Genomic DNA, 12,100 nt, shown 5'->3' on the forward strand with positions numbered 1-12,100 from the left:
CTTAGGTAATATTAGAGCTAGTTCAAAAATTTTAATCAATAAACGAACGATATTCAAATTAGCTTCATAAATAAGCTTTTAATCACGAATATTCTAGTTCTATTTTTGTCGCATAATAAGTTGTTTCCCGGCCTGCATAGCCGCCCCTTTTATAGGGATTAGGGGAGGCACAAATGGAAAGTATCGCCGGCAGGGTTTCTGCCAATGAAAAATCGCCACATTTTTTGAATAGTGATGATACGTAAATTTGTTTTCTCGAAGTTTGGACACTCATAGGAAAGGAACAAGCCAAGTTGAAACCGTGCTTCTTAAAGGTAATATGAGTTTCATTTGCTGATAATCGTTTAGGCCAATACTGCTGTAAAAACATTTTGGGATTTACGCAAATTATTCACAAATTTGCAAAAACTAAACACCGTTCAATTTAAACAAATTTTCATGATAATGTATCAGTAACCTGACCTGACTACTAGTAAAGTTAGTGAAAATTTGTAGCAATCAATTCACAAATATATACTAGGCAAAGTTAGAAAAAAATTTGTGTATACTCCTATGAAATGCTAAAAAAGCAATCATTAGCGTTTTTCTTTAATAACATAATGTTAGTGAGCAAAATCTCTCTGGCGATGCAATTACTGCTGTAGATTACAGTCATCTTTCTATTGCTTCTCAATTAATACAACGTGTGAAATATGTTTGCATAAATCTAAACCATTGCCCACTTTTGGCTACTGTTACATAATTTCCCTATGTTACGTTGCAATGCTTTCAGCAGTAGTTGTGTGCGATAATGCCCTAACCAATTCCTTGTCGCCTTGCTTCGGCTCTATCGTTTATCTGGCGTTGAATGTCTGGACGGCTTATGTCTGCTTTTATCGACGCTTTTAATGCACTTATTGCCTGTTCTATTTCTTGGTGGCATATCGTACAAAAAGTGACTGCTATCGCTAAATGTAGGTCGACTATTGCGTTCAACGGTTTCTTTATATCCTTCAGAAGTTAAGGTTGTTTTTTTTTTCCACAGTACACGTACACAGTACAAATCAGCTCTTGTTCTATCTTAATGTTTTTGTGAATTGTTATATTTTGGAAACAAATGTCCTATGCATGCTGGAAATTCGGGTTTGTAAAGCCCTCGGAAGACAAAAGAATTCGAGGTGATCATGGTATTACTATACTACCTAATCATAACTACATCAGCGTAGAGCAATTGTGTGTCAGCTTGTGGTCTTGTATATTGGTTAGTGTGTAACTTGCCACTTCAGTTCGTAATACCTATATCTTCTGTATACTAGCCACCAAAATGTATCATAAAATTGATTGTATTTTGATGGCAACCTGTGTCCAGTTTCGTGCTACCGGTTCCAGTATCGCACAAATTCAAAGAAGTTTGTTTTTGGACCTTTTTCCCACGTCTTATTCTTAAACAATTAGACTAAATTTCTCCATTTAATGACCAAGTGCAATGCGAAACCTACGATCACGTATTGCAACACTTAAACATGGCTTGTGCACTAATGAATTCGCGACAATTTGCTTATTGGCACAATATGTACTGGGCACCTGAACTGAAACCTTATAGGAAATGATGGTGAATATATAACTTGTCAAATGTTCTTATATTGTTATAAAAACATACACTATTTAGCTATAATCAGTCCAAGAGGTATTTCTTGGAAATTACAGGATCTTGAGACCGTATTTTAATTCCGCCAAGTTCTATTCAGTGAGATTCAGTTCACCTGAAAAACTCTTGAATTTTAGCTCAGATAACTGCACTCACCTGCAGTAATGGTGGTGCTATTGAATGGATGGATCAAGGTGTGATGATATTAACTTTTAACTTATTTTTGTGCTGTTCTTTTTAGCCTATTCACATACTTCATCTTTCCGTGGGCAAACAAAAATGATTTCGTTACAGTCTTGGGTCCTCATCTGCCTCGTTAGTATTGCAGCCATGAAGATTAAAGGTACCAAACATTTTTCCACTAATAATATTAATAAAACTTTTTCGTTTTCTTCTTTTCTTGTGTGTGTGTGTGTGCTTCAAGAATCGCTTCTTTTTTATTTAAACTTTTCTTCAGCATAGTGGTAAGAATTATTAATCACTGTTTAGCAATTCTTTATGGTTTTTACAGAATTTTTAAAATAAACAAAAAAAAAAAAAATCTATAAGAAAAAAAAACAAACAAAAAACAAAACAAAACAACAACAACAACAACAACAAAAACGAAAAAAACCCCCAAAAAACAAACAAAACAAAACAAAACGACTTAACTACGTAATGGAATAACAAGATTCAAAACAGGAAACGACAAATTACAGGAAAGTACAGTGCCTTGGTATATTGGTACCCTTTTTAAGATCATCAGTTGAATTAAAGTTCTTGATTATTTTATTTGTTTGCTTTGTTTTGATTACCTTATATTTGATAATGTTTAGGCATAAGATAACGACAGTTTGTAAACTACGATGATAAATTAAATTGATGGAATTATCATCGACCCCAAAATTATGTTGCACTTATTAGACTACGGTAAAGCATAATGTCGAATGATTCTAACCAGTCTCGGATTTAAAAGTAAAGGTTTTTGTCTCTAGGCAATCAATAAATAAATAGTGTGCTGTTTCAGGATAAAGTGAACAATAAGAACAAAGAGGAATAACCAATGATCTTAAAACGATGAAGTTCACGGTTTAAATATACAGTATAATATTGTTAAAATTTCGTATTAAAACATCTTTAAATAGGTGTCTACAGTTGTGGTATAAGTTAATCCATAATTTTTTGTGGTGTGAAATGTGATCGTCCGGGTGAGTGTAGTCTTGAGAAAGACTGTTGTTGGTGGTGACTGACGTTTCGAAAACCTGAGCGGAAGTCATCTTCAGAGTTCAGAATGAAGATGACTTCTGCTCAGGTTTTTGAAACGTCAGTCACCACCACCAACAGTCTTTCTCAAGACTGCATTCACCCGACGATCATATTTCGCACGAAACTTCAGTACCTGGGCTCAAACCATTTACTCTTATAATTTTTCCCCCCAGTTAAGTTCTTTGTTTTCTATTAATTATGTTAAATTAGATTGTGAGGAAGGACTTTACATTGTTTACTTTCTATTTGTAGGTATATCTGATTCTCCTTTTTTCGTTCCTATATGTATGTACTTTTCCATCTGGGTTTTGTTTTTGTCAATAACACCATGGGATTATTTTAGCTTAGATTTCTAATCTCTTGGTATAGCTTGTATTATCCCAGCCCATCTAAAAAAAATTATCCACCTGCGTCACATAGATCACTCACTTTATTATTGTTAAGGTTCGAAAAACCCTTGTAAAATATAGATTTGTTGTCTTAATGTATCTATTGTTCTGTATGTGTATTTCGAGTATCATCGATATGTCCTCACTTGGATCCAGTTTTGTAAAATCTCTTTATAAAATGGAAACAAAGATTTGAAAATTCTAGCAGGTCAAAATTTGTATGTTTATATTTTAACCCGCTTCCCCAATAAGATCTTAATATATAGAGGGTATCAAGGCTCGTTTGTCTAGTGAGGTAAATAAATCTATCGCGTGTTAACTCGACTTGCCTTCAAAAGAGACTGAAAATCAAATAGCTTAAGACCCCCCATTTGATATTTAACTATCAGCGTGCTGAGTAACAGTTCTTTAATTTCCCTGCACGTGGTGGTAGTAAAAACTCTTTCATCTCTTATTACACTTACTTTGTCCTTGAGCTTTAGTATACAAATCAGTCAAGAAAAGATCAAATGACTCTTGTGGAGGTGTGTTCCAAAGACAAAATGATTCCAGAACTTCATTTTTCATGATTTGCAGTATTCTGAAGAATTTTTGAAGGACAATGGTGGGGCACTCTTATCATACTCTGTCTCAAACTGAAACTGATCGTATAAACTTCGAGAGTTTTTTGGTCCTGCACAGTCAAATCATTTCATTGTCGTTTGTATTGGTTTCGGCTTACTACAGCCTCCACTAGCCTCTAATTATTAAAATAAAATCCAATTGACGTTTCCATTTCTTGAAGGAATATAGCTAAGTTAGTTTCAACTAAATCGGCCATATTCGAGGCGTAAAGTTATTAATCTTGTAGAAAAAAAACCTTCAGGGTTTAAAACAGTAAATTATATGCTGTTTTAATTCAAGGCTACACTTCGCCGAACTAAACGTTGTTAAATTTTATGTGTATACCTAATTCAAAATATTTAGTTTAGCTTATAAGATCTATTATAATTAGGGAAAGCCTGTAATAGATTCCTAGCCTCTCTAATCACTGAGCTCCTTGACAATATGGGTAAGAGTAGGTTAAGTCAAGTGCAAAAAATAAAAATAAAAAATAAATAAAATAAAATAAAATAAAAAAATTGATAACTTAATCAAATACCAAATAATTACCATAACTGCTCGGGTTGTCTCATATTAAGCAAATTTGTAATATCATTAATTCAAAACAAATTTCACTAATCATAGTCAATCGTTTCTCTCATCAGATATTATCTTATTTGAATCTGCATCTTTCATCAATTCTTTTGTTCTATGTTTACCTGTGCGCACGCTCAGTGGTATCATCCCACATCTAAACCGCAAGATTCAAATTCGTAGTATAATTACTGGGTTGCCTGTAGCAGCGCAGTCTTAAAATGCGTTGATTTTTTCTTTCTCCTGCTCGTCAAAATGCAAAAATTGCGCAATACTACCCATATATGAATTGGATGACGTATCCAAAGCTTCGTGTGGGCTCTCGTGCAGGCTATCGAGGAATCGGATATGCATGTACTCTGAGGATGTGGCCAACAATGATCTTTAGCTTTTTATCGGACGCTAAAACTACTCACGAGCGGACACGGGTCGGTCGGCGAACTCGAAAAGACTGCCCAAAACAATGCTTACAAACTCCAAATAGTTCAAGATGCCGCGAAAATATCTTTACTTTATTTGTAATTTAGTTACTCAAAGCTGTATTCATGCTGAAAGAGTTTAAAACAAATCCATAGTAGTACTGAGCTACTCTATACACTCATGTTCAAACGACGGATTCTTAGGCTTAAACGATTAATCATGGGCAAACAAACAAATAATTTAGCGAGGAACAAAAGGAAAAACCTTTCTGGTGCAAGATATGTGATCGATAGGCCTGCCTCACCGGAAAAGCAATCATTTCTGATAAAGGTTCTAGCTTCATAGTGGTTCGATGGCCTAAAACCAAACATGACGAGTCTTGAACTCGTTATGAAGGAATTTGGTTGAAAATACTGGCGAAGTAATCGTGAGAAGGATTGGGCATATTTTACTATTTAAATGAATCCTTCTAGATCGAGCCGAAAGAACATTCAACAGGTCAGTTCGCGACAAGCTGGCTGATGTTTCTTCAGGCTCAAAAATGTCAGCCAACAGGCTTTACACGATGATTTCTTCAAACGATAACGAAAAATCGAAAAAGAAATTTATACCAAGTTACCAAAGAACAAAAAGTATAGCAGGAATCTTGAAGAAAAATCGGCCTGCTTACGAGAAAAATTATCATGAGTTCCAGAGTGAACTGATTTCCACGGCTTTGATTGACATCAAACCCTTTGCTTATCCGAATTACATGTAAAGGTACGTAATATAAAGGAATTGGAGAAAAGCTCATCTTATTTCGATGAGTATATAAATTGTTTTGGGTAAAATACACCTAATAAGTGCTGAGGCCGCGTTTACAAACAAGAAATAATGTTTTCCAACGTAACAACGTGCAGTTGGAAAGCGATTTCATTACGTTTCTGAGTTATTGTATTTTCACACGTAGCTACACGTGAAAATCTATTAATCATTGTTTCATTATGTTAGTAGCATCATAGAATATGCTAATGAATTCGCTATTAGTATTTAAGAAGTCAAGTCCTTAGAGTCTTTCTCTCGCTTGTTGGACAGCCATATAGTGGAACCAAACTTAAGTTAGTCTTCCTTAAGCTCTAGCCCTCGGAGCGTAAATACGTTGCATTCGGTCGAGGACTACGTTGTCCAGTGGGTTTTTTTGTACCAAGGGGTTTTATCCTACTGGTTTTTTCGTAGCGGGTAGCGTATACATTAAATTGTAATTTCATTTAGCATTTTTTGCTTTACGTATAGTTATGTATATTGTTTATAATTTAATTTTGTAGTATTTGATTATAAGATTATCAATTTAGCCATGTTTAATCTTTGATTTAACATTTTCCCCAATATTTAGTTATATAAAAGGTCAATACACATATTGAAGTCAAGTACATAAATCTGTAACTATAACTGTCAATGACTGATTTGTAAGATATAATTGTAATAAACGTGCTAGTCATGCTGTCCATCGGGCACCAGGCACAGTCACACTCCATACTGTAGTGTATGTTTGTTTGTTTGTTTTTTATCCATAGCAGTTTATTTGAATATTTACAACATAACATATCATCTCATTTGATATTTACAAGAATTTTTATTTCGATAATATCATGATTTTTTAAATATTTTACAGATAATGCAATAAAATACATATATACAGTTAATTATTCAAACAGTTAATTATTCAAGGGGGTTAAAAAATTTCCATAACGGTTTCCATTTCTTTTTATGTTTATCTAATTCGCTTGAATCTCTCGCTATGATAGATTCACAGATAAAGGTAATCTTTTTTTTTTTTGAAAATAATCTATAGTTGGTGTGAGTTCTTTAAGCTTGCAAAGAAATATATAATGCTTTGCCTCAAGGATGATATGATTTAGAAGCTTGTAATATATATCATCTATCTCAAAGACACCAAGTGGAATGCTATTTACATTTAAAGTAAAATGATGAATGTTATGTTTTGTTAAAAAAGTCATTATATCGTTCCAAAAACCTTTTATAATTGTACATTTAAAAAATATATATTCAAGACTATCCACTTTTTCCTTACAAAAACTACAAAGTGGAGAATCTATTTTTCCAATTTTATGCAAAAAAGTGTTTGTGTTCTCTTAACCTAGTTTCTATAGTAACTATAAAAGGTAACGTATATATGCTCTTCCAGTTCAAGGATTCTTCACTTTCAATGTCATATTTAAATTTTGCTGTTGGAGGTTCAGCCTTTTTAGAAACAAAGAAATCATAAATTTTCTTTGATTCTAACTTTGTAAGTTCAATTTTTTCAGAATCACAAATAAGATATTTCATATTTTCATTCAATGGGTATGTAATATATGGTACTTGGGATGAGTTCCTTTTCAAAAGTTTTCGCCATTCCTGAGGCATTGCATTTTGCAGACTTAACATTATATAAAATTCCAAAGCTGTAATCTTTAAATGAAATGTTTTATTTTCCAATTTCAAAACACCATTGGCATCAAATAGATGTCCAACTTTTTGTATGCCTTTTGCAAACAGACCTTCCTCAAAACTGATTTTTTATCGATACAGATATATTTATTGTTCCAAAGAATTTGATTTGCAACAAGTTCTAGTTTGGATGGATTCGCTTTACTTCCGTTACAAGAAGACCAAACTTTAATGCATTCTCTATAAAAATCTGGAACTGTCAGTGGTAGTTTGGAGAATTCGTAATCACAATAGAATAAAAGTTTTCCACCTACTCCTTTCAAATATTAATCTAAAATTTTTATCCAATCAATTACTGGATCAGTAAGTTACTTTTTAATACACAATATTCTTTGTGCTTTTAACATTGTAGTGTTTGTTACTAATTGCGCTTTGCGTGGCACGAAGTGTAGGAATGAATTACAATTTGGTCAAGTGTCGAGAGGTGGGTGTGACATTGAGCGTATTGTTAACTTAGTGAAACGTTCGTAAGCAGACGACTTGATAAAATCTTAGTGAGTGACCGAGTGAGGGAGAATTAGTGAATGACCGACATATTTGCATCATATTCAGGCCCGTTACAATAACTCGTTTCTACGCTTCGTATATCCTCGACTTAAAGTGCACATGAACCCTTCGACAATACTTTCAGTACTGATTCTACATGAAGTAAATAGTTGAATGGTAAAATATTTCTTGATTTGAGTGATCTGTCTCTAAGTTATGAAAGTTTATACGTACAATATGCTAATAAGTGTGACGTCTATAAGGCTTAATTGAATATACAACATTGAACTGGTTCATAGAAACAGTATTTAAAGAGCATCATTTTACTGTCAGATTCGGATGCATCTATGCCTGCAACCCTGCCGACACAAACCGTCACTAGTGGAAGTACAGTAGAAATCAAGGTTACGGACGACGCCGGTACGAAGTATCGTTGGTGTGTATTTGGCATTTGGAATGCCGATGACATCAATCCAAATCCATGGCTGTCAGATGTAAATAACTATAAAGGGGAAAATGAAGTGGAGGTAATTCCTGGCACGGCGTATGATGGCAGGGTTTCATTCTTTGGAGATTTGAACGTTGGCAAAGCGTGGTTCAGGATAACTGATGTGAAAGAAGAAGACAGTAACCGATATAAAATGCGCTGTAATAGTAACCAGGGGAAGTTTTATCATCCAGTGATGGAACTGAAGGTCTTGCCCGGTAAGTAGGAGAGAACATTAAGTGCTTGAATGGTATACATGGTATGGTATACATGAGAAGAAAAGGGGACGCAGCGGTAAGTTCGCTTTTAACTCACCAATGCAAGGTGGGTTCGATTAGCATGTGAGTAGTGTTGTTTGTTGGTTGCCGCCTGCGCTTCAAATGGTTTTTTCCAAGTTCTCCGATTTTCGTTCCATAAAAAAAAAAATCCAAATCGTAATTCGATTTCACCAGTTGCCTTGTAATAAAGAAACATAAAAAAGGAAAGAAAAGAGAGGAAAAAAAAGAGAAGAATGAAAGAAAGAACGAACGAAAAAACGAAATAAAAAAATTAAAATAAATAAATAAATAAATAAATAAATAAATAAATAAATAAATAAATAAACAAATAAATAAATAAACAAACAAACAAACAAACAAACAAACAAACAAACAAATAAATAAATAAATAAATAAATAAATAAATAAATAAATAAATAAATAAATGAATGAATGAATAAATAAATAAATAAATAAGTAAATAAATGAATGAATGGATGGGTGAATGAATGAATGAATGAATGAATAAATAAATAAACAATTGAATAAATAAAAAAAAAAAAAAAAAAAAAAAAATAATAATAAAAAGCCGAAGAAAAAAGAAAGAAAGAAAGTAGGAAAGTAAGTATGTTGTATGGTGCATATAGATTTACTGAAGTTGTTTTCGTTTTTCAAGTTACACCTAATAGCATGAACATTGTTATATAAGGTAACAAATATCAAATAATAAATAATAAATAGGAATCAATTAGAAATAATTTTCAAAAGCGGAGCTCCTTAAGAAAAAATGGTAAACCATCGAGTTGATTTTTCATGGCTTGGCTGACGTCACTATCTACGTCGTCCGTGTACGCAACACAGGAATCCCACTTGGTGTCAAAGCAAAACTACTCACAAATGCGGTTCTCAAATGCATTTAAAAAAAAACTTTTAAATATTTGGGGCAATTTTATATTTCATTCAATATTTAAATAAAATATCCATAGAAAAATATAAAATTATTTAATGAAAGTCTTCTTTGCTTTGCCGATGGGACCCCGCGATAGGAGGCGAACAAAGCTGTATTTTTCTTGAACGAAAAACATACGATATTTGGTTAAAAACAACCGAATTGTTAAAGATTTACAATGCTAAATAAAGGCTAAATATTTGCTGTAATATTTGTTCTCTTGATTATATTTCATCCAGCATTAAAGCTTTCAGCTGTTTTCCGCGACCCAAGCTTATGTATAGATATATTTTAATAATTTAAAAAAGCTTTGAGAGAAATCCTTTGATTTGTCGATCAACATTTCTTGTCAAAATATTAAATAATATACAATTGCTTAATAAAAAACACACCTGACTTCTTGCAGGACACTTCTTGCTCTACCTTTGACTATATGAAAGTTTTTTTTTAATACTTTGCTCTAAAGCGAATTTTTCTGTGCATTTGAGAGCCGCATTTGCGAGTGGTTTTTGACATCAGGGGGATCCCTGTGTTATGTACACGGACGGACGTAAGAAAGTACGGACGGAAGTGACGTCAACCAAGCCATGAAAAATCAATTCGATGGTTTACCATTTTTTCTTAAGTATGGTGCTCCGCTTGCGCGGGCCTTCGGCACGCGCGGTAGCTCAGCTATAACTTATAAACATTGAAATAATTACTCCTGTTTTACTAAAAAAAAAAAATTCATTCTTATTTGTTATTTTGTTGTTTGTTATTTTTATATGTCAACGTTTCTACAATTAGGAGTAACAAACAATTCAAAGCTTTAAAAATATTGGCCATGGAAAACTCAGGACTACATCCACCCGGATGATCATAATAAAAATATTGTTACGTCGATAAACATCCATTCACCTGCGTTAAGACCATTTTATATTTTACTTGACTGTTGGCATCTATTAATATAAGCCAATGATCTTAGTATATGAGTCTGTAATCAACACAGAAGTAATTACTCGGGCTACCTGTGGTAGCCGAGGCTAGTTTGGAACTTGAAAATGGTATATTTATATATTATTTATTTGCTCTACTGATAATCTTCTTGGTTCTTCTTGAACCCTTCCACAGTAAAATACGTCTTTTTATATTTCTATTAGCTGAAAAGGAGTGGGAACCGCTGGGTTGCTACGAGGATAGCAGCGATCGCGCCTTGTCGTTTTATCACGGAAAAATTAAATTCGATGATTCACCAGGAGGTTTCAAAAGAATGTTTGAAGAGTGCAAAAAAAAGCAGAGGAAAAAGGGTTTGAATACTTTGGAATACAGCACAAGACAGAATGCTGGGCATCGCCAAAAAATGAAGAAATAACCTACAACCTGCACGGTTGTAAAAACAACTGCTGGCATCACGATGATGGATTTGGAGTTGGATCCCATTGGTCCAACTTTGTCTATCGCCTTAAAAAAGGTAAATTTCAAATAGACCACGTTCGATATCTTGAAATATAGAGTTGATTGCAAGGTTGTCCTTTCATGGTTCTATATATTGTGCAAATCAATGGATTACAAAATCCATCGATTTGCACTATACGGAGAACCATGAAAAGACAGCCTTGCAAACAACTCAATCAACGTCGAAATAATGTTCGACGTTCCAAATTATTGCAATAATAAGCAAATTTTGATAGAAATGCTAGTCATTTCACTACTGAACAACGTTATAATTGAATTTACCTACACAACACCATTTCTATCGATCATTTTGAGGTTTAATTTAACTTTGGAAATTAAAATTTTACTGCTCATTCCGGAGTGCCTCGATATCGTGCTAGAATCTTCATATCTCGAACATGGACTGTTACTTAAAGTAATCCTTTTTTTGTTTGTTTGTTTGTTTTTTTTGCTACATTTTTGTGCCTCAATACGATTTTACATTATTATTTTCTGTATCATGTTCCATTACTTTCTTTCGAAAGCATTTATTTTTAATTTTGCATAACTAATTTTTGTTTACTTAGATTGGAGCAGTTGCAAAGATGGATTCCAGTACAAACTTGTAGCCAAGCAAGATACATGCTACGAATGCCCTCCCTACAACGTTAAGATAGAAAAGTCTGAAACTAAAAGAAAATGCTAAATGCCCAGGTAGGTTTCATTCCTTAAAGTAGAAAAGTATGAAACTAAACGAGAATGCTAAATGTCTAGGTAGGTTTCTTTCCTTGAAGTAGCAAACTGAGTCTATAAAATCGCGTACCCGTTACATCTTTAGAGTTTCTACGCCACTGGACTAAAGAGCTCAGTGGTAATGATAGTAGTCTCGTTAGGTATGTGTGAATATCAAAGTTACAATAGCTTCCTCAACTGGTTTACTGTTTCTTTCAGAAAAACGCTCCGGAATTCGACCAGAAAAAACGTAATCCCTTAAAAATTGGCTTTGAATACAGCAAAAATCAATAATACAAGTATAAACGTTACTAAAGTTAAAAGGTAAAAGAAATAACGGGCTAACAGTTAAAAGGCACAATATTTAAAATAATTAAAATTGGTAGAATGATTGTAACTTAAAACGAATTAAAAGGTCATCTCAGCATT

At 33.4% G+C, this 12,100-nt stretch overlaps 1 protein-coding gene across 1 annotated transcript; it reads left to right on the plus strand.

Moving 5' to 3' along the window:
* The first annotated feature begins 249 nt into the window (after positions 1–249).
* Positions 250–12,100, plus strand: LOC116287822 (uncharacterized). The gene is made up of 5 exons (XM_089026693.1): positions 250–314; positions 1,869–1,970; positions 8,167–8,538; positions 11,527–11,653; positions 11,891–12,100. Exons 2-4 carry the CDS (start codon positions 1,907–1,909, stop codon positions 11,643–11,645), a joined length of 555 nt encoding a protein of 184 aa, XP_088882819.1. The 5' UTR covers positions 250–314; positions 1,869–1,906; the 3' UTR covers positions 11,646–11,653; positions 11,891–12,100.

This window comes from Actinia tenebrosa, unplaced genomic scaffold (genome assembly GCF_029948245.1).
Source record: "Actinia tenebrosa isolate PJP-AT-01 unplaced genomic scaffold, QUT_ActTen_1.0 PGA_scaffold10__47_contigs__length_13832649, whole genome shotgun sequence".
Classification (NCBI taxonomy): domain Eukaryota; kingdom Metazoa; phylum Cnidaria; class Anthozoa; order Actiniaria; family Actiniidae; genus Actinia; species Actinia tenebrosa.